The sequence below is a fragment of the Chamaea fasciata genome, unplaced genomic scaffold (assembly GCF_029207755.1).
Source record: "Chamaea fasciata isolate MVZ Bird 193981 ecotype frontalis unplaced genomic scaffold, bChaFas1.0.hap1 SCAF_2, whole genome shotgun sequence".
Lineage (NCBI taxonomy): Eukaryota > Metazoa > Chordata > Aves > Passeriformes > Sylviidae > Chamaea > Chamaea fasciata.
The window spans coordinates 44,025,905-44,044,077 of record NW_027094087.1 but is presented as its reverse complement, the minus strand read 5'-3'; the positions used below and the strand labels follow the sequence as shown (position 1 = coordinate 44,044,077).

General features: G+C 41.4%; 1 protein-coding gene across 2 annotated transcripts; it reads left to right on the top strand.

Annotated features, from left to right (window-relative positions):
• The first annotated feature begins 81 nt into the window (after positions 1-81).
• EEF1AKMT1 (EEF1A lysine methyltransferase 1) lies at positions 82-18,107 on the top strand. Of its 2 annotated transcripts, none has more exons than XM_066175844.1 (5): positions 82-2,863; positions 10,546-10,695; positions 11,588-11,670; positions 12,320-12,600; positions 13,794-18,107. In XM_066175844.1, the coding sequence occupies exons 1-5, from the start codon at positions 2,834-2,836 to the stop codon at positions 13,919-13,921; spliced, it is 672 nt and encodes a 223-aa protein (XP_066031941.1). In that variant the 5' UTR covers positions 82-2,833; the 3' UTR covers positions 13,922-18,107. The 2 variants fall into 2 exon arrangements, with proteins under 2 accessions (XP_066031941.1, XP_066031944.1); XM_066175847.1 differs by lacking the exon at positions 82-2,863 and adding an exon at positions 6,397-6,444.
• The last annotated feature ends 66 nt before the right edge of the window (positions 18,108-18,173 follow it).

Below are 18,173 nucleotides of genomic sequence, written 5' to 3'. Positions count from 1 at the left end.
ATTCTTGTTTAATATTTTTCTAAAATCTCACTTGTGTTGAATCCCTGAAAAAGCATTTGTTATACTTCCTTACACTGGAAACATAAATAGCAACATTATGAAACCTTAGGCTACACCTTTTGCTCTTTGGCTACAGTGAATGCACAGTAATTAGGTTAAAAGTTGGTGGAGTAACTTTAGTTTACATCAGGACTTAAGGCATGATTTTGTCCATCAACAGAAAAAAGTGTAATTAGGGGTGCAACAGCAGTATCTCACACTGACTGCAATTGCCAGAAATTACTGTGAATATATAATCAGATTAATCTTTTCCCCCATCTCCCAAAGGAAGTTTTAACAGTGACTTTTCAGGTCAATATTACTGGTGGCATTTGTCTACTCAAAAGGAATACTGATCTCTGGGTCTTTAATTTGTGTGTGTGTGTGTGTGTGTGTGTATTTAATCTAAACAGTTTTTATGATGGTATCTGGCACAGAAATGTTCATCAAGATCATAGTCTGTTCCTATATAAGGAACATCTAACAGCATGTTACTTCATGGATATCAGAAAAATTCAGTTACAAGCAGCAGTTCCTAATGTGGCATAATACAATTACATTTAGATAAACTATGGCTATTTTCTGTTGCTCCCCTTACTTCCATGCACCCACATCAAGTAGAAAAGGAAAAAAAAGCTTCACAAATCCTGAAAGTAAAACTACACAACAACTGTGGTGGTGACAGCTTGCTATATATCTTGGCTGTATGTATCACTAGAATTTTACTGGCTTAAAAAGTAAGATTATGCAGTTACATATTTATATTAGCATGGTTTAGTTCAGTGAATATTTTGGGGAAGGACAGAAACATTTAAGGTAATTTTGAGGAAATTCCTGAAAGCAATTGGTAAGACTAACAGCAGCATATCCAAGAGCCTTTCATGTAGAAAATGGAACTATTCTGCTTTACATTAAATATGAGTTCTGGAATAAACTTGAACAATTTGGGTACAAAGCCTTTATTCACACTTGTTTGTCTAAGTATACACAAACCCCATCAGTTTTGCCTTTTTGAAACTTATATTGGCTCCAGTTGTGAGTGGTGGAGTTGGTGGTGGATTATTTCCTTCAGTGATTTGTCATGTCTTACAAGCAGAAAAGTAGGAAAGCGCAGCCCTCTCTAAGTGGAATTTGTCTGGACAGCCAACCAAGGAGCAGGTTATACATGAACTGGACGTGGGAAGGAGGTGGAGAAGAAAATAATAACTTCGCAATCTTATCTAGAAAAAAGAAAAATAGATCAATCTACAGGATACAAGTGTTATTTTGTAATGGTTAGCCCATGACATCTTGAAAAGGATTAGTAAAAGCCTGCCATTTTATCAAGTTTGTTGGGGGAAAGAGAAAGTACTGTGTTGGAATTCTGAAATGAAATGTGATGCTATCAGTGTAAGTTTTGTTAATTAAATAATAAATTCCTCTATATTGGAAAACATTCCAGACAAATCTATATATCCAAAGAGAACAAAGAAGCTACCCACTGTAATGGATACATAATTCATTAGTAGTTTTTCTGCTGTCAATATCTGGATCTTGTGGAACAGCTGTTTTCACTTTAACATCTATTAGATGGTATCAGATTTGATTTTCCTGACATGCTGTTGCCTTTGCAAGTTAGAGTAAAGCAAAGCTGTGGGTGTGATGTTCTTCCCTTTTTCTTCCTCTCTCTGTCTAGCCTACTGTTAATGGTTGTAAAGACAAATATGTTTGATTTCCTTTAACTTCTTGTTTTGGATGCTCCAGCTTACATTTGTGGCATATTCCAACTGCTTCCCATCTCTGTGTTTGGTGTTCCCTGAATGAAAGTCATCACTAGGTTCCAAGACAAGTATTCATTTGAAAGCCTCACTGGTAACTTGGTTTAATAACCTGTCAGGACATTTGCTTTAGTTTTGGAATTGCACCAATACTACTAATGGTCTTTTGTTCATTGAAATGATTGTTGTAACTCACAAAAAAACCCCAAAGCCAAAAGCCCACCACCACACTGTGGAGTCTCTAGGAAGATCACTGATGTCCTCACACAAGATCGACACTACTTTGGGGAAGGCTTATATTCTTCTGCCACTTTAAGGAAAGACTGTTCTTCTGAAGTACTTTTTGCCTGCTTTTAGGCTGTTATGCACTTTCATGATTTCTTAACAAACTACTGTTAAAATGTACTGTAACATGGATTTTGATAAGCGCACATGTATTTAAACAATTCACTCAGCCTCAGGAAAGCTGGAAAAATTGGATACCTGTTTTCTATCTTGGTTAAAATGTTTGTTACCTGCATCCATTAAGATGGCCAGATAATGTCTAGATCCTGCAAGTGTAACTATTTAAGATACCAGTATAGTCTGTAAAAGGAGGACAGTGTAATTTTGCTTTAGGGACAGAGAAAAGGGTGTCTTGCTCTTATTTTTTCTTAGAGGTATATATATAGTCTGAATTGGAGTTTCAAAAGCAGGAAGCAGTAATATACCCTATTTACTGTTCAGGAAAAGAAATGTTTTCTTTCATAACACTCACTATCTGATTTCTATTTTCTTCCTTCTCCTTAAAGAGTGTGTGTGAAATAAGTGCAGAGGTATGTGTAGGAAAAAACTGTAAAATCTGCTGCTGTACATGTTTGCTACTTGACTGCATTTTCTGTTCCACTTTAATTTTACTGGTTTTGCTAAATATATTTTATATATTTTCCTTCCTGCTTCTTGTGATGAGAGAATGCTTACATCTTTTGGGAGAAAAAGCAAAAACAACCATGACAAGGCTTTGGGGCCAGAAAATGCCATGAAGGTTGGATGTTACCATGTATCTTGGGACATTTTTTGAGAAAACTGTAAGTCAGAAGCCATGGTAAAATCTATGGGGATGTGAAAATGTACAGAAGTATAGATACTGGTAATTCTGTTGAAGGGTTGGGTGGGTTTGTTTTTTTTTTTCAAATATTTGTAAAGTCTTTAAAATGTCAGTACCACTAGGTGGTATTAAGTGACTAGTGGTCACTGTAGCCCTCTGTGGATCCTGAATCGCTTCCAAGGGGTGCACAAAGCCTGGCAAAATGGAAAGAAGTCGCTGGGATCCTGTATCACTGTCATGTTTCCAAGATTTCTATCTCCATAGACAAAGAGTTGGGACTCCTGGAACTACTTAAAGATGAAAGCTTACTATTGTACTTGAATTCAAGGACTGACTGCAAGCTTTTCAGAGGCTGACTGACAGTCTGTCCTCCCATTGTGCCACAAGGTCTTGGGAAGCTGTGGTGCACCTGGCCCACACAGCTACCCCACAGGGCTACAACACACATTTGATTCTCCATCTGTGGGGGGAACAGCTTGGGAGTGAAAGTAAAAGTGCAGCAAGCTTGGCTTACAAAGAGGAGGTGTTGCAGGTTGTTTTCCAAGTAGAATATTTCCACTTTGCTATTTTCCATCATCCAAAGTAGGATTATGTTGTCGTTAACTAGAAATAATCCTTGTATGATTGTAGAGCATTGTGTGCTTTGCTGCCTTCCAAATCAGCTGCAGTTGGTATGCCAGCCCTAAACACATTGAAGTTTGTTTTGTTGGGTTTTTTTGAAAAAAAGTTATTAGAAGTTTTTTAGACTTAATGGCAACAGGAAATATTGTAGAATTAAAATTTAATAATCTATTTTCATATTAATTAAAGCTGATTATATTTTTTCATATGGCTATGGCTTGTGCTACAGTGAGAACAAAACTAAATTTCGTTAGTAGAGAAAAATACAACAGAGTAAAAATAAAAACTCAACCCCCAAAACAGAAAAGCCTTGTGAGTAACAAGTTGCTATTGCTTTCCAGGGTAGAACTGTGTTTTTAAACACTGTTTCTGATCTAGCAAATGCATTAATGAAGGGGCAGTGATCAGTGTAATCAGGTTTGTCTCAAGGACACCAGTATCAGTGCTGTGTGATGTGGGTCTGTCAGTAAAAAGACAGGGGAGATAACTGGAAATACCTGTCTGCAAAAAATATTTGGGAACAATAAAACCCAATTATTAATAAGAAATTTCTTTCAGGGTGCACTTTGCAGGTATTCCTGTGCTCATCATTCATTTGTCCTCACATCCAAAGAAATTGCAGCAAGAGATAACTTCTTTCTTTCCTTCCTACAGGGTCACTTGAGCTCCTTTGAAGCTTTGCTTCTAGAACTGTCTTGTAACAGGATTCAAGCAAGGCCTTGAGCTGTGTTTGCTGCCAAGTAGTATCTGATATCATAACCTAAATAATGTCACCCTGCCCACCCCCAAGCCCCCACACAGCCATGTGTCCTTATGTGATCTGTCTAACCTTTCTGGTGAGGAGGAATCGCTTGCCAAGGGACAGTCTGCTGCTCTAGGAAATCTGGACTGAGAGTGTGTGTCATCCCAGTCTCACTTCTACTTTCATTATCAGCCCTGTGCAGAATGTTTTTCATGTAAAATGCCTTACAAACATGCATGAAATTGGAGAATTACTGAAGTGTCACTTCACTGTAGTACCTAAACCACATTTCTTGCTGCACTCAGTAATGCTATGCAGGTATTAATATCAAGACAATTCCACTTTGCGCAACGCAGGGAAAAGGGGTTGGTTTGTTCATTTTAAATAACAGCAGTGGTGGTAGCTTGAATAGATATGGATACCCTCCATATGTGACAGTCTTCCATGCTGGGATGAAGACTTTTTTTGGCAAGAACTTTCAAAGACAAAGTGGGTAATGATGCACTGAATGCCAGGTCCAGGCTGCAAAGAAGTCTTTTAAACCAAATTAAAGGGTCCACAGTTCTCTACTGTCATGAAAAGCCTTGTTTCCACATGAGGGAGGTTAAAATATGGAGATCTGAAGAAAAATCGTCCTATCCCCATATCCTGTGGTGGCAAGAAAATTTGATTGTCTGCTGCTTATGTAAACTGTGCTGCAAAAATACTTTACCATTAATTTCGTATTTCTGTCTTCCAAAGCAATAGTTCTGTTCATTAATGCCCAGTGCTGAGCCTGTGACTTTCTGTTCAGCCACAGTGAAATGTGGCAGATGAAGACTGAGCAGGTTGTAGGTAAAACAGCAGTTTCTTACTCAGCTCACTGCTGATACAACTTCTTGCTCTGGAGGACATGAGGAGAGTCTGCTATTTGGTTAAATCATGTGATGGGCAACTTCCTATGAGTTGGTTTATAGGCAAGTCATTGAATGATAGAAAGACAACACTATGCGCATGTTTTTTACAAACACCAGACTTTATAAGGAAGGAACGAGAAAAATGGGTTAGCTTTTTGTCTTGGGGCAGTGAGATCATGAGAGGTGCCAGACAAGCATGTTGTGCCTACACATGAGAAACAGGAAAATGGGGAGTTTTTATGACCAAAGGGAAAGATACAGGGAATTAATTTCTTCCCTTTTGCTTTAGTGAGACCCCTGGAATACTGCTTCCAGCTCTGGGATCCCCAGCGCAAGGACATTGCCCCGTCAGAGCAAATCTGGGAGGGACATCAGGATGATTAGAGGCAGGGAATACCTCTCACATGACGGAAGGTTAAGAGAATTTGGGTTGTTCAGCCTAGAAAAGAGGAGGATTTGGGGTGACCTAATTGTGGTCTTCCAGTACCTGAAGGGAGCCTACACAAACGATGGAAAGAAACTTTTTACACGGGTATAAAGTTGACAGGATAAGGAGGAATGGCTTCAAACTGAAAGCAAGTAGGTTTAGATGAGATGGTAGAAAGAAATTCTTTGCTGTGGCAGAGGTGAGGCACTGTAACAGATTGCCCAGTGAAGCTGTGGATCATCCCTGAAAGTGTTCAAAGTCAGGTTGGATGGGCCTTGAAACAACCTGGGATCGCAGGTGTTCCTGCCCATGGCAGTGGAGTTGAAGTTAGATGGTCTTTAAGGTTCCTTCCAACCCAAACCAGTCTACGATTTTATGAAGTTAAGCAAGGAAGGTATTTTAAAACTTGCTCTTATGAAAGCATCTAAGAATCGGCTGGACTTCCGTTTGTATGCAAGAAAGGGAGCTTATTCCAGCCTGCTAATGCTTAATAGAGATGGAAAGCCTGGAAAGGAGATCCAGATGTAGAAAAACAGTTTGGGGCGCTGGGCTGCGGTGCAAGGCAGAAGCTCGTGGCTTTTGAGCACTTGACACCTAACTCGAGGGATGCCTGTGCCCTCCTAGTCTGACAGGCCGGGTGCCCGTGGCTGTCTCGCCCCCAGCTCAGACTCCCGTACCTGTGGGATACCCAACACTCACGGAACCCGCCGGCGCGGGCGGGGCCGCAGGGGGCGGGGCCGGGAGCTCCGCCTGGCCCCGCCCCCTCCCGCCGCGCCCAGCAGGGGGCGCGCGGCCCCAAGGCCGGCGCGGCGCGCGCGCGGCGCGGGGGCGGGGCCTGAGGCGAGCGGCGCGCGCGCGGAGAGAGCCGGCGGGCGGTGAGTGGCGCGAGGGGCGCGCGCGGGGCGGGAGCGCGGCCTGGGGCCTCCACGCGCGCCGGCCCGTGACCGCCATGGGGGCGCCGGAGCTCCCGTGCAGGGGCGGCGCGGAGCCGCCTCCGCACCACAGGGCCGCCACCGGCCCGTCGCCGGCCGGGCCCGCTGCGCCCCGAGGAGCGGACGGGCTGGCCGGAGTCACCCCGTGTCGCCCCGGGGGTTCTGTGTGGCTGCAGGGTGTCCTGGAAGCGATACCGGCGGGGGAGAACAGCAGGAAAGGGCCTTCTCTGGGGACCGTCCGTGTCCTATCGGCCACGTGTGGGGGGGACCGGCGGTCCCGAGCTCTGCCTGCCCCCCCGCCGTGCTTACTGAAAAGAATGGGAATGGAGCTGGGACAAATCATATTTTCCTCTTGCTTCAAGTAGCCACCAGGCCTCCTGACTTCACTTTGCTAATCCAGTGCAATTTCTGCGTATTTGGTAGTCCTCTTGAGAGCTTCTCTTCTATGGACTTTCTGTGTCACTTTGACACACTGTGGAATTCCAGCTGTTGAGGTATCAGGGCAGAAGTCCAGACATTTAGTGGCTTTCCCGTCTATCAGATCAGAACTTCTCTACCTCCAGGCAGGTGGTTGCAGCCCCTTCCAGGTGATTTTCATTACGGTGTCACACCACTGGCCAGCTTTTCTCGGTGTGTGCTGCAAACACCATGGATGATGAACTGCTTGTCTCAGAAGACTGACTTGGGCAGCTTGGAAAAAACACAGACAACGAGATTTAACTCAATTTCGTGCTCTCTGTCTTTTGATCAAGGTTACTCTTAGAGTAAGATCTCTTCTGAAGTTGCACATGTGCTTTTTATATTCTTGGTAAAAGATCTAAAGGGCTAACAGTGTCCTCTTCCTCCTTCCCAGCAACGAGCAGCATGGTTTTCCAGTTGTATTTCTATTCCATGGCCTTTTAGCGGTCTTTCCTCCTGTTTTCTTATCACCTGTTCTCCGCGTGGTCATAACTGCAGGTGAAATAAATGTACTGGGGACCAAAGACGGTTAATTTTTTCATAGTGATTCTTCTAACTTTGAGTATTTTTTCCCTCTGTTCTAGAATTTAGCTATACGGAAATAGGCTTTTCATACATGACCACCAGAAACTATTGTTAAATACGTACAACAGTCTTGTGTGGACAAGGCCTTGCAGTCTCCTGTGCTGCTTTTATCTCTGTCCTGGTTTACCCATGACAATCTCTCTTAATTTTTGTTTTCTTTGGAGAGCGTTGACTCTGTAGTGATGACATTTGCCTGCACAGTGCATCAGCTAATAAGAGAGAGATTGAGCTATGCACAGGAGAAGGGGCTAAGGAGTCTGCAGGGACCTCCACCCCCTTCATCGTACCTGCTGCACTGCAGGCCACACGGTGTAATTTGTCACCTCAGTTTTCCTGTTCTGTGGGTAGATCTGGCCCTACAGGGACCATAATAGCATTCAGATTTGCCAATTTATCCCGTGAACACAGCCCTGCCTGTTCCTGTTTCACTCTATCTGAGGGAGCTTACCTCCTTTTCTGGTGTTTTCCTTTAGGTGAACTTTGACTTCACCATGAGTCTTACTTTTCTAAACCTTAGGCAGTGTTCCTAAGCCGTTCTTGGGGATCTGATTCCCCCCCCCCCCTCCCCCCCGTGTGGCTTTCAGAGAGTTTCTGTGAGGACAGAGCATGGTCTGCATGTGAAGGGCAAGCAGGGACTGGTCAACTGGAGCCTCAGGGGCCTTGGGAATTAAGAGTGTAAAGATTCCCGAAGTGCCAGAGGGGCTGTGGGTTTCTGTGCTTCTTCCCATCCTCCTGCAGAACTTTCAAGGTTGCTTCTGGACTTGAGAGCAGTGAACTTTCTGAAAGGGATAATTGTGGAATTTCAAACAGTACAACTGTCTGCCTTGAAGGAATTTACAAGTCTTATACACATAAACTCACTTCAAGAGTCTTCTGATGTAGTTCTTAAGGACGGGAATGTCTTCATGCTAATAACCTGAGTTAGTATGTGCATTCAGAAAAATTATTGAATTTTGGGGGCATTTGTAATAGACTTATGTAATATTTCTACCATATGTTCTGAGTTACCTCTCCTTGCAAAACCTCACAGTTAATTAATTCTTGGTTCCTGTGGCTTTAATTTACAAACCAAAAGGAAGGCTTATTAAGAAAATCAACTAAAAAGTTATTAATAGATAAAAGATGTCTATGGCAGTATGCCCTTTGTCTTCTGAAACAATGGCAAATTCTTCATCAGCAACTTTATCTGTGAAGGTTTCATTTTGTGGGCATGGATTTAGTCCTTGCAAATGCCAGTATGCGCTCAGTAGACAGAAAATCAAAAGTTTTCAACTTTTGACTTAAAAACTGAAACTTTGCACCTGTTTCAGTTTCTTAGTGTCAAAGCATAGTTGGGTTCTTGTTTAGGGGGTAATGGCAAACCAGATTACTGTATGTATCATTTAGTTAACTAAAAAAATGTTGTGAGCTAAGAAGGGATTGTAGATTTCTACCATGTTCTAACAAAAATAAACTGTTGTATAGGACCTAAAATGGGTCATAATGTTGTGTATTGTTAAAGCATTGTGGCTGGAAATTGTGTTGTCTGTCTGGATGTACAGTCATTTGTATAATAAATAATACGTAAATATATTTAAATAATATATTTATTATATTTAAATAATATGTAATCTAATCATGTAAATATTCTTAAACCATTTGTGTTTTATTGAATGAAAAACTAGGGGAAAAATAATGATTTTGGTTTTACTCGGTAGCTTGACTTTGGAATTCTCTTGTGCGGGACTAATGCCATAGGTGGGTCTTTGGGCTGTGAAAAATTCCCTGTTTGGCCAGCCTGGCCTGAGAAGCCAGCAAGTCAATAAATGATACCCTGGAACAGCCAGGTCTTGCAGATAAGAGCTTTCCTTAGGTGTGTACTATGTCAAAGGAATGGCAGAGTTATCTCACACTGCCAGGATAAGGCACTATTTTTCCAGCACGCAGGAAGAAGCTGTTTTAGGAAACTTCATCCTGAAAGCTCTGCTAGAGCAGAAGGAAGGGTGGAAGAGGAGGAGATTCCCAGTTCTGGAGCTCTCCTTGCAATGCAGGGAATGAGGAGAAGAAAAATCCTGAGCATCTCCCCTTGAAACGACTCAAAACGTTCAGTGACTGTTCAGGTGGCCGGCGGGTCTCGGTGGCTTCTGCGTGATGCAGGCGTATCCCTGACTCCAGGCTCTGTTAATGACTTTGCTCGTGTGCTGGATCTCAGGCCGGGTGCGGGGAGAATGGGTGTTTTGAGAGAAGAATCTTTCTCAGTTTTCTCCAGGACTTTTCACTTGCTGAGTCCTTCCCAGCATCTCGGTCCCACGAGGTGGCGCCGTTCCCTGGGAGAGGCTGCTGCGCTGCCTGGGGTCAGAGGGCTCTGGGATGCTGTGGGGAAAACTCACTTCAGGAGCTTCCTGAAAATGGCTGTACTTTTCCATTGGTACAGACCGTGTCGTCTTGGAGCTTCTTGACTCCTTCCTTCCTTCCTTCCTTCCTTCCTTCCTTCCTTCCTTCCGTCCGTCCGTCCGTCCGTCCGTCCGTCCGTCCTTCCATCCGTCTGTCTTTTTATGGCATGGAAGTTACAAACGGATGATGCTGAGCTAGAACGCTGGTTTATTTCATTTGGAGTCAATATTGTGTGGCTTTTGAACATGGGGAGGAATGACCAATAGCTATCATAATTTCTAGGAAGGAAGGGAATCATTTCTATAGGGTTTTCCAGATCCACAGGAAACCAAGAACTGTAATGTCAACTCCTCTGTAAGAACACAAGCCAAATCCATGTTGTATACAAAGGATGCAGTGTTGCTGCTCTTCCTGAATTCTCTGTGGAGACTTGTTATTTCCAATTGGCCTCTCACTGATTTAAGAGCACTTAGGTAGAGGGAATAAGTTTTCTTTTGTTAGGTTTTCCTAGTTAGCTGCGTTCTTGGTGGAAGTTGTTTTACCTCACAAGATTATGCTGTTATGAAAAACGTTCACCACTGAAAAGGGTTAATTTAATTAATTTCTTTTTTCTTGTTGACATCTAAGAAAATGGATGATGATGATGACGTTCCCCAGCTTTCATCCCATACGTTGGCTGCCCTCCAGGAGTTCTATTTGGAACAGCAGCAGAGAGAGGGCATGAAGACCTCCCAAGGGTTTAATCAATATTCCATTGGCTCAATAGAAGAAGACTGGGTAAGAAACTATAAATTTCAGTGAATGAAGCACAGGCAGAGGAGTAGCCCTGACTGAGTTTCTTTTGTGGCTGGGTAATGAAATGAAATTAAAGAGGGGAACACTCAAGATGTCCCTACTAAGGGATGGCAACACTGTAGGGAGATTTGCTTTAGTATTAAATCTGGGTATAGTTGTTTGCTCTGCATGTGCATGGGGGTTACAAACTGAAAGTAGGTGGAGAGGGAATAATAAAGCTGCTAACAGAAGCATCTGTCCCTTCTGGAAATTTTAACTCTAGCCTGGCATGTGATAGTAGTAAAGACTCTTCCCTGAGTCTGAGACAAACACAGTGTAACAAGACCAAGTGATCTTTCTTTTCGCGTCTTTATTTTTTTGTGTGTGTTTTATTTCTTTATTTTTGTGGATGGCTGTTTTGCTGCTTGTTTTTCGTTGTGGCAGAGTGATTTCTGATTTGTCTCTGGGTTGGGTTTTTTTGGTCTTCCTTTTTCTGATCCGTTCTGATTTTTTTTTTTTTATCCTTTTCTTTCTTCCTATACTGTCACTTTTCAAGGTCCCTTTTTTCCTCGTTTGCTGAAGTAACAGTTTAAGAGCACATAAATAATGTGCCTCTGCACATTGGCTTTGAAATACCGTGTCAGTGGTTTGGTTACTTGGTCTTCTGATGCTGCAGTTCATGGTTTGGAAACACAAGGTGTAAGGTATCTGCTGCATATCACTAGATTACAGAAGTGGGAAGGCTGTCAGGAAAACAGTCACCTTTCCAGCTTTACAGTCTGTGAACTGAGACGTTGCTATGGATTGTAGTTTTCTTCAGTTATGACTCACCACACTCTGCATAGCACAGCCAGAAGATTTGATATTTTTTGTAATTGTGCATTATCTTTCTCAGCAACTGAGCCAGTTTTGGTACAGTGATGAAACTGCATTGTGCCTGGCTAAGGAAGCAATTCTGGCAGCTGGAAAAGGTGGCAGGTGGGTTTTAGTAATTGTGTTATAGATTTAACATGTCTTTTCTGCAAATATTTTGTTTCTGATATGTAGGCAAGAGCATGCAGTTTAATTCCTTACTCATTGTGCTTCAGTTTTGTTCAACTGATATACTGCAGAACTGCTTTGTTATTATTTAGTTAATACTTCATACTGTTCTTCCTGTTAGATATTTCATTGAATGTTGTAGGCTGTACCTTGTAGAATTTTACTATGAATCTTTTTAATTTTTTGAGAAAGTGCTTCAGAGCATATTATTGGCTTAGTTATTATTTTCTTAGTTTTTATATTATGGTTCTTTAGAACAGATGGAAGAAACTTGTTTTTCTTCCTACTTCTATAAACAGTAATTTTTCAGTTTTTGAGTGTACTTCCTTGCTTTTCTGAAGCAACACTTTCTCTGTAGTAAATCTTGAGGTCTTTATGTATCATGGGGTTAAACAGGTAATGGCTTTCATACTTAAGACTTTGTTACTAAAGTAATTAATTGTTAGAATGGAGGAAGAATACTTTACATTTTTGGGACTAATGTTTAAAATGTTTTCCCAAAGCCTCTCTGAGGACTGCTGTAGAGTTTTGTTGCTGTTGTTTGCCTTTTAAAATTACAATTTTAAATTACTGTGTGTTTTTTCAGGATAGCATGCATTAGTGCACCAAGTGTGTACCAGAAACTAAAAGAACAGGATGGTGAAGATTTTTCTGTGTGTATACTGGAGTATGACAGAAGGTTTTCTGTGTATGGAGAAGAATTTATCTTCTATGATTACAACCACCCTTTGGACTTACCTGAAAATCTCCTGCCACACAGTTTTGACATTGTAATAGCAGATCCACCCTATCTGTCTGAAGAGTGTCTTCAAAAGACTGCAGAGACCATCAAATATCTTACAAAAGGAAAGATTCTGCTTTGCACAGGTATAATTAATAAAAATATGGGGTCCCCTTCAGTACCTTTTTCTGTCTGTGTAATGACAAAGTTACATGAGACAAATGCTGACTCAATAATGCTGAATTAACATCAATTTAAGGAGGAATATGTATCCTAAGCTTTTTATTTGAATACTTGGGTTCAACCTTTATTTGAAACAGAGGGCAAGTTGGTTTTAATGGTTCAAGTCAGTACTTTCTTCCTATGGCATTATGAATGTTACTGAATTTTTGAAGAATTATAAGACCATCCAGCAAAATTCCAGAAATATAATTTCTCTTGTAGAAGGGCCACTCTGTATAATTGCAGTGATTGAAATCTGAATGATTTCAGATTGACAAACACAGGTGCAACTTATTGTTTATGTCTTAGGCCCTGAATTACAGCAGGAGGAATTAAAAAACAGTGATAGAAGCAGAAACCAGGTGACTAGATATCTGTACTTGTGGGTCCTTCTTTAGGAAGATGCACTTGCTGGTTTGAGAAGTGATGTGTGTCTACCCAAGTCATGGCTTTTCTTAAACTGTATTGTTATTACTGTACTGTTATCTGAAGACAACTAGGAAACTTTTCCAAAAAGCAAAGGGCAAAACCCCTCTGTATGTACAATTTGGGGGAAGGAAACCAAGCAGGCAAAATAAAGAAAAATTTAAATAACGTGGCCATAGAAAGCCTGCTCCTTGGTTAGTGCACATGGCAGTCTGACACAAGGGTGGTTCTCAGAAGTTTTTCCCTGGGATGGATAGGTGGTCCTTCAGTTCACTGCTCAAAGCAGTGATTTCTCAGTGTGTGGTTGCAAATATCACACCGTGGTTTATGTAAGCGAAAGAGTACATGTAATCTGTTTGCATTTCCCATGGCTCCCTACCATTTGACTTTCTTGGAGTGTAACAAGAAGACTGAGTTCAAGTTTGCTTTCTGTAAAAAGGGCACTGATACCCTCTACTTATTTTCATGAAATTTCTTGGACATTCATTTCCTTGGGAAGTTTTCCGTTCTTCTAGATTTAAGTTTCCCAACAGATTCTGTCTTTAAGGAAGGCTGAGAGTATAGCTGCTTTAAGCTTGCCTTCCTTAAAAAAAACAGGCTCTCTATGTATGCATTTGGGAGGAGCTATTAAAAAAGTTCAAAGATTCTGTTACTGTTTTTTCTTGCTGAATAGCAATTATTTTTGCTGCAGGTGCAGTCATGGAGGAGCAGGCAGCAAAGCATCTTGGTGTGAAGATGTGCACGTTTATTCCAAAGCACTCACGAAATTTAGCCAATGAATTTCGATGTTACGTGAACTATGCTTCTGGACTGGACTGATCCTCCTCAGATCATCTACAAATCTGCAACTTCTTCAGTCAAGCTTCTTTCTGGTTTTTATCAGTCACACCACATTTCTCAGGGCTGAAATATTCGGCTCCGAGTACTGTTTTCTGGGATAGCTGGAACCAACACAGTGTGAGAGCCTTTTTTAAATGGTGTAAGCATTTGCGGTTGCTGTGTTTCATATTAGGTAAATGCAGACCAAGCAGCGCAAGTGCTGTGCTGGATAATGGGAACTTCTCTGTTAGATTTTCGTTTTAACTGGTAGCTTTTACCATTTGAGGACACATCAGTGAGCTCTTTGAAGTGATTTTAGCTTATAACAGCACGTAGGCGTTTGCCTTGCAGGCATCAGAATCATCATTGCCAAAGACCTTGATACTTCTGTAGCAATGTGACCCATGTCATGTCCCTTAAATCTTGAATCATAATGGCTCTGATTAAATATAGTGCCTGCTTTTTAATAATTTCAATATCAAACTAAAGAGGATCTACAGATACGTCAGGTTTATTGTTACAGGAATGGTTATGGTTTTGTTCCAGTTGCCTGGTTTTATCTTTTTCTCCTATTCCACAGACAGCAGCAGAGGAGTAGAATAGAAGCATCTTAAAAATCATTAAATCTTACAAGGCTACTGAGGAATAACATATTGATGAACTCCCACTGTTTCAAGGGAAAAATGTTAGTTTGGACTATATTTCAGTCAAAATAAATGATAAATTGGAAAAACTTTGCATAAGTAGAGATTTAGATAACTGGGAATTTTAAAGCCAGTTTTGATTAATCTTTTGACTACACTACTGAAGTATTTTTAGGTGGAAGTTAGTTCATAAATTTCAAGGCACTCAACAGTTTTATAATGTCTAAAATCACTCTACAAAAGTACTTGTCTTTGTATGCCATACTGTGTAAAGGTTAACAGAAATGCTGGATCTACAAAATTAATCACGTAAAATGAAGTATTAAATCTATTTTGTGGTGGGAATAAACCTAATTAAGCTTGTCAGACAAGACTTTTTATAAGGCAGTGATAATACTCATGTTTCTGCTGTTTGGATGCAGATTTTCCCATCTGGTGGAGTAAACAGCTGAGCAGGAATAATATAGATGGATTATAATCCTCTCTCAGAGAGGTGCTCAGAGAATGGTGCTGTCTGAACTGGACACAACAGTGGTTCATAAATACCTACCCAAGCCTCTGTAGCTCTCCTCCTCTTTTTCCAAGAGATCTGTTTGCTCCCTAAGGCTTTTCCCTCCTCACATTTTTTACCTGCTGCTCCCTCCCTACATGTAGTGTTCCTGGGTTCCACGGTAACAGTTTTCTTCCTCTTTCACATGCCTTGGTTTCTGTCAGACTGGTCACAGGTGGTGTTAAAACAAGGGAAGTGCAGCAGGGGAAGCGCTCACAGGGAGAACAGGCCTCTCCTTTCTGCACTGTGAGCCCAGGGCCCAAACAGTCTTGCCTTTCAAAGCAGAGGCCATCCTTGCTGCTGAGCCAGAATTCCCCTGAAAATGACTGTCCACAGGTGAAATACAGCTGGGTTTAGTTGGTTTCTGGGAGGCTACACCATCACTTTTATGTGGCCAGTTTGGAAATAAAGCAAACCAGAGTGGTAACTGCATAGCTGTTGGTACTAATCTGTACTTTAAACTGGTTTATTACCTCAGCGTCTTGCACACCAAGCAGATGGAGAAAATGAAATAACTCATGAAACTTTGTTTTTACCTACACAGAGGCTTCAAGTGGGACAGGTGTGATTGCCAGAAGGGATGATACTGTTCCCCTGCCACCCACCCAAATTAGAATGTGCTGTTCAAATCGAAGCCTCACCTGTTTTGCTGCTTTGCTCGCTTCATTTTGGTAAATGTGTATTATTGGGCTCTCCATAGCAGAGTTAAAAGTCAACTTTGCTAACTTCATCAGAGATATTTCTTAAAAAGATAAAAGTGCACTATTCAGTCTTACCAAGAGGTTGACTTCCAAGAAAATCACTACTGCTTCTCACTTGTAGGTCAGACCGCTTTGAAAAGGGGCACTGTGAAGATGCATAGTTATGGAACTGAGGGTACATGAAAATCTGTGCAGATGCAGCTCTCAACACAGAAGTCTGTTGTTCACCAGCTTCCCTCTTAAAAGCCATGGGAGTGGAGGCAGCTGCCCAAGCAGAGCTAGATTAGTCGCATTTACAGCCTTCATCAGTGATGGGAGGTAAACTATTTTTGTCACACTCGATTCCAAGGATGTAGCTGCTTCTGAGAAAGGTAGAAGTCACAAAAATCCATAGAGGATTTTTGTTTTGTGCCAGCGTGGTAATTTTAAGAAATAGTGTGTGACAGTAAAACCATCTCCCGTAACAGGATTGTGAATAAAAGTATCAGTGTCAAGTAGTGATTGACTTTACCTCATGGTGTCTCACGGATGGACTTTCTGTTGGAACAGACTGTGGTGAAGTGTCAGCACCATGCTTACTCTTCCAGGAGCATTTATGATTGCACAGTCATATGTGCTACAGCCTTATTAACTACCCTAGCCCAGGCAGTTATGGCTGTTCCCTAATCCCAGCAAGATTAATGGATGTTTATACTTTCTGAGCACATCACAGCCTTTTTCCCTTTTCCTCCTGCTGCTTTCGTGTTCATGTTCCCCCAATGCAATTCCATGTTTACCTGTAGCTGTAGATCTTCACCTGTTCAGACAGACACCTTCAGGTGATGACTGGCAAGCAAACCCAATCTCAGGCTTTCCTCAGCCTTCCTGAATGATAGGAATTTTCCAAAGTATCTTAAGCGATACTACAGACAAGAAAATAATCGCTTTACTGAGGATATTGTTCTGTGTTTTGTGGCTCCTAATGTATTCCAGGGACAACCTTGTTGAAGGAAAAGATTTTCCTGGCACAACAAAAAATTTTCTCAAATCAGCTGCAGCTGCCAGATAGCTCTAGCTTTGAATTGTTTGCATTTATTGGGCCTGGAGTTGGTTCAGTGAGGCATTTCACGTCTGCCTTCTGTCAACAGTTTGTGAAGCCTTGAAGCAACTCCAGTGAACTCCCTTCCCCATGCAAATTAAAGGCAAGGCTGCAGCAGCTGTAACCAGAGGGCTGGAAGCTGGAAAATGTCACACCACATTTGAAGTGAAACTGATATAAATCCATGATAGGATGACCTCGTTAAAAAAGAACCAATTCCAAACAAATGCAAACTACATTTAACACTCAACCTTTCCCACATGAGTAATGTGGAGAGAAAGGATATATGGAAGGATATTTTGAAGGCCAGCAAGTGTTTGTGTAGCTAATAGCTCTTGATGTTAAGTATTAACAAACAGTTGTTCACTAACAAAATACCAAACGGTTGCTCATGCTAAAACATAAACAGCTTTTAAGAGACACCTACCTGGAAAGCTGGATCAGGAAGCAAATTGGCACAGCTAAAACGTCTGTCACAGAGGAAAAGGAGGATTAAGAAGGGAAAATGGGCTTCTGAATAAAATAACATAAAGTTGCCTGAACTGTGGGAAGATTTCTGCATTTGTTGCGGTGTGACAAGAAGGAGGTCGCCAACACAAGTGCTCTATTGATCCATGGAGCTTTTACAGTTCTCAAGTACATTCAGTCATCCAGTTTCTGAAGCTTTCTATAAGCTAAAGCATCTACTTTCCTGTATTGGAGAAACTTATTATGTTCCATTTACCTGATTTAGGTTGCACCTCCCAGGAATTCCCTGAACATGCTCTAGTTACTTGAAAACCTCAAAATGACTCCATAATTTACATCTGGAGGACAAGAGTTGCAATTAAAAAAATAATAATTAAAAAAAAAAAAAAGTTGTATTGCATAAGAGAGTTGCAATAAAAAAGAGTGGGTTGTTTGTTTTTTCTCCACATCATGCAAATATATCCATGTGCTCTAATAACTAATTTGTTGCAGATAAATTTGTGTAACGAAAGTGTGTGGGCAGACAATGAGTTCTGCTGGAGGGCAGTGTTTGGCCAGACTTAGCCCCTCTGGGTAGTTATTAAATGTTAAGTGCTGCATGGTTGGACATTTTGCTGTTGTTGTTTGGGGTCATTTTATTTCCTGTTGGAGTGAAGACTGTTTTCCATGCTATGGAGTCTGAAGGTTCAACTTCACGCTGCCTTAAGTGCACATGTGGAGAAAAACCTCACAGTGTAATGGTGAAACTGGAGGGCATCAGGCTACTGAAACATCACCTAGTGCAGTGTTTTCTCCAGTTTTGTGGGTCAGC

Bases quoted from the DNA above. Each gene is read 5' to 3' on its own strand.
- EEF1AKMT1 (XM_066175844.1), top strand. From the start codon at position 2,834: ATGTATCTTGGGACATTTTTTGAGAAAACT. The intron at 10,696-11,587 runs GTAAGAAACTAT...TATCTTTCTCAG, and splicing joins GCTCAATAGAAGAAGACTGG to CAACTGAGCCAGTTTTGGTA. The intron at 11,671-12,319 runs GTGGGTTTTAGT...GTGTTTTTTCAG, and splicing joins GCAGCTGGAAAAGGTGGCAG to GATAGCATGCATTAGTGCAC.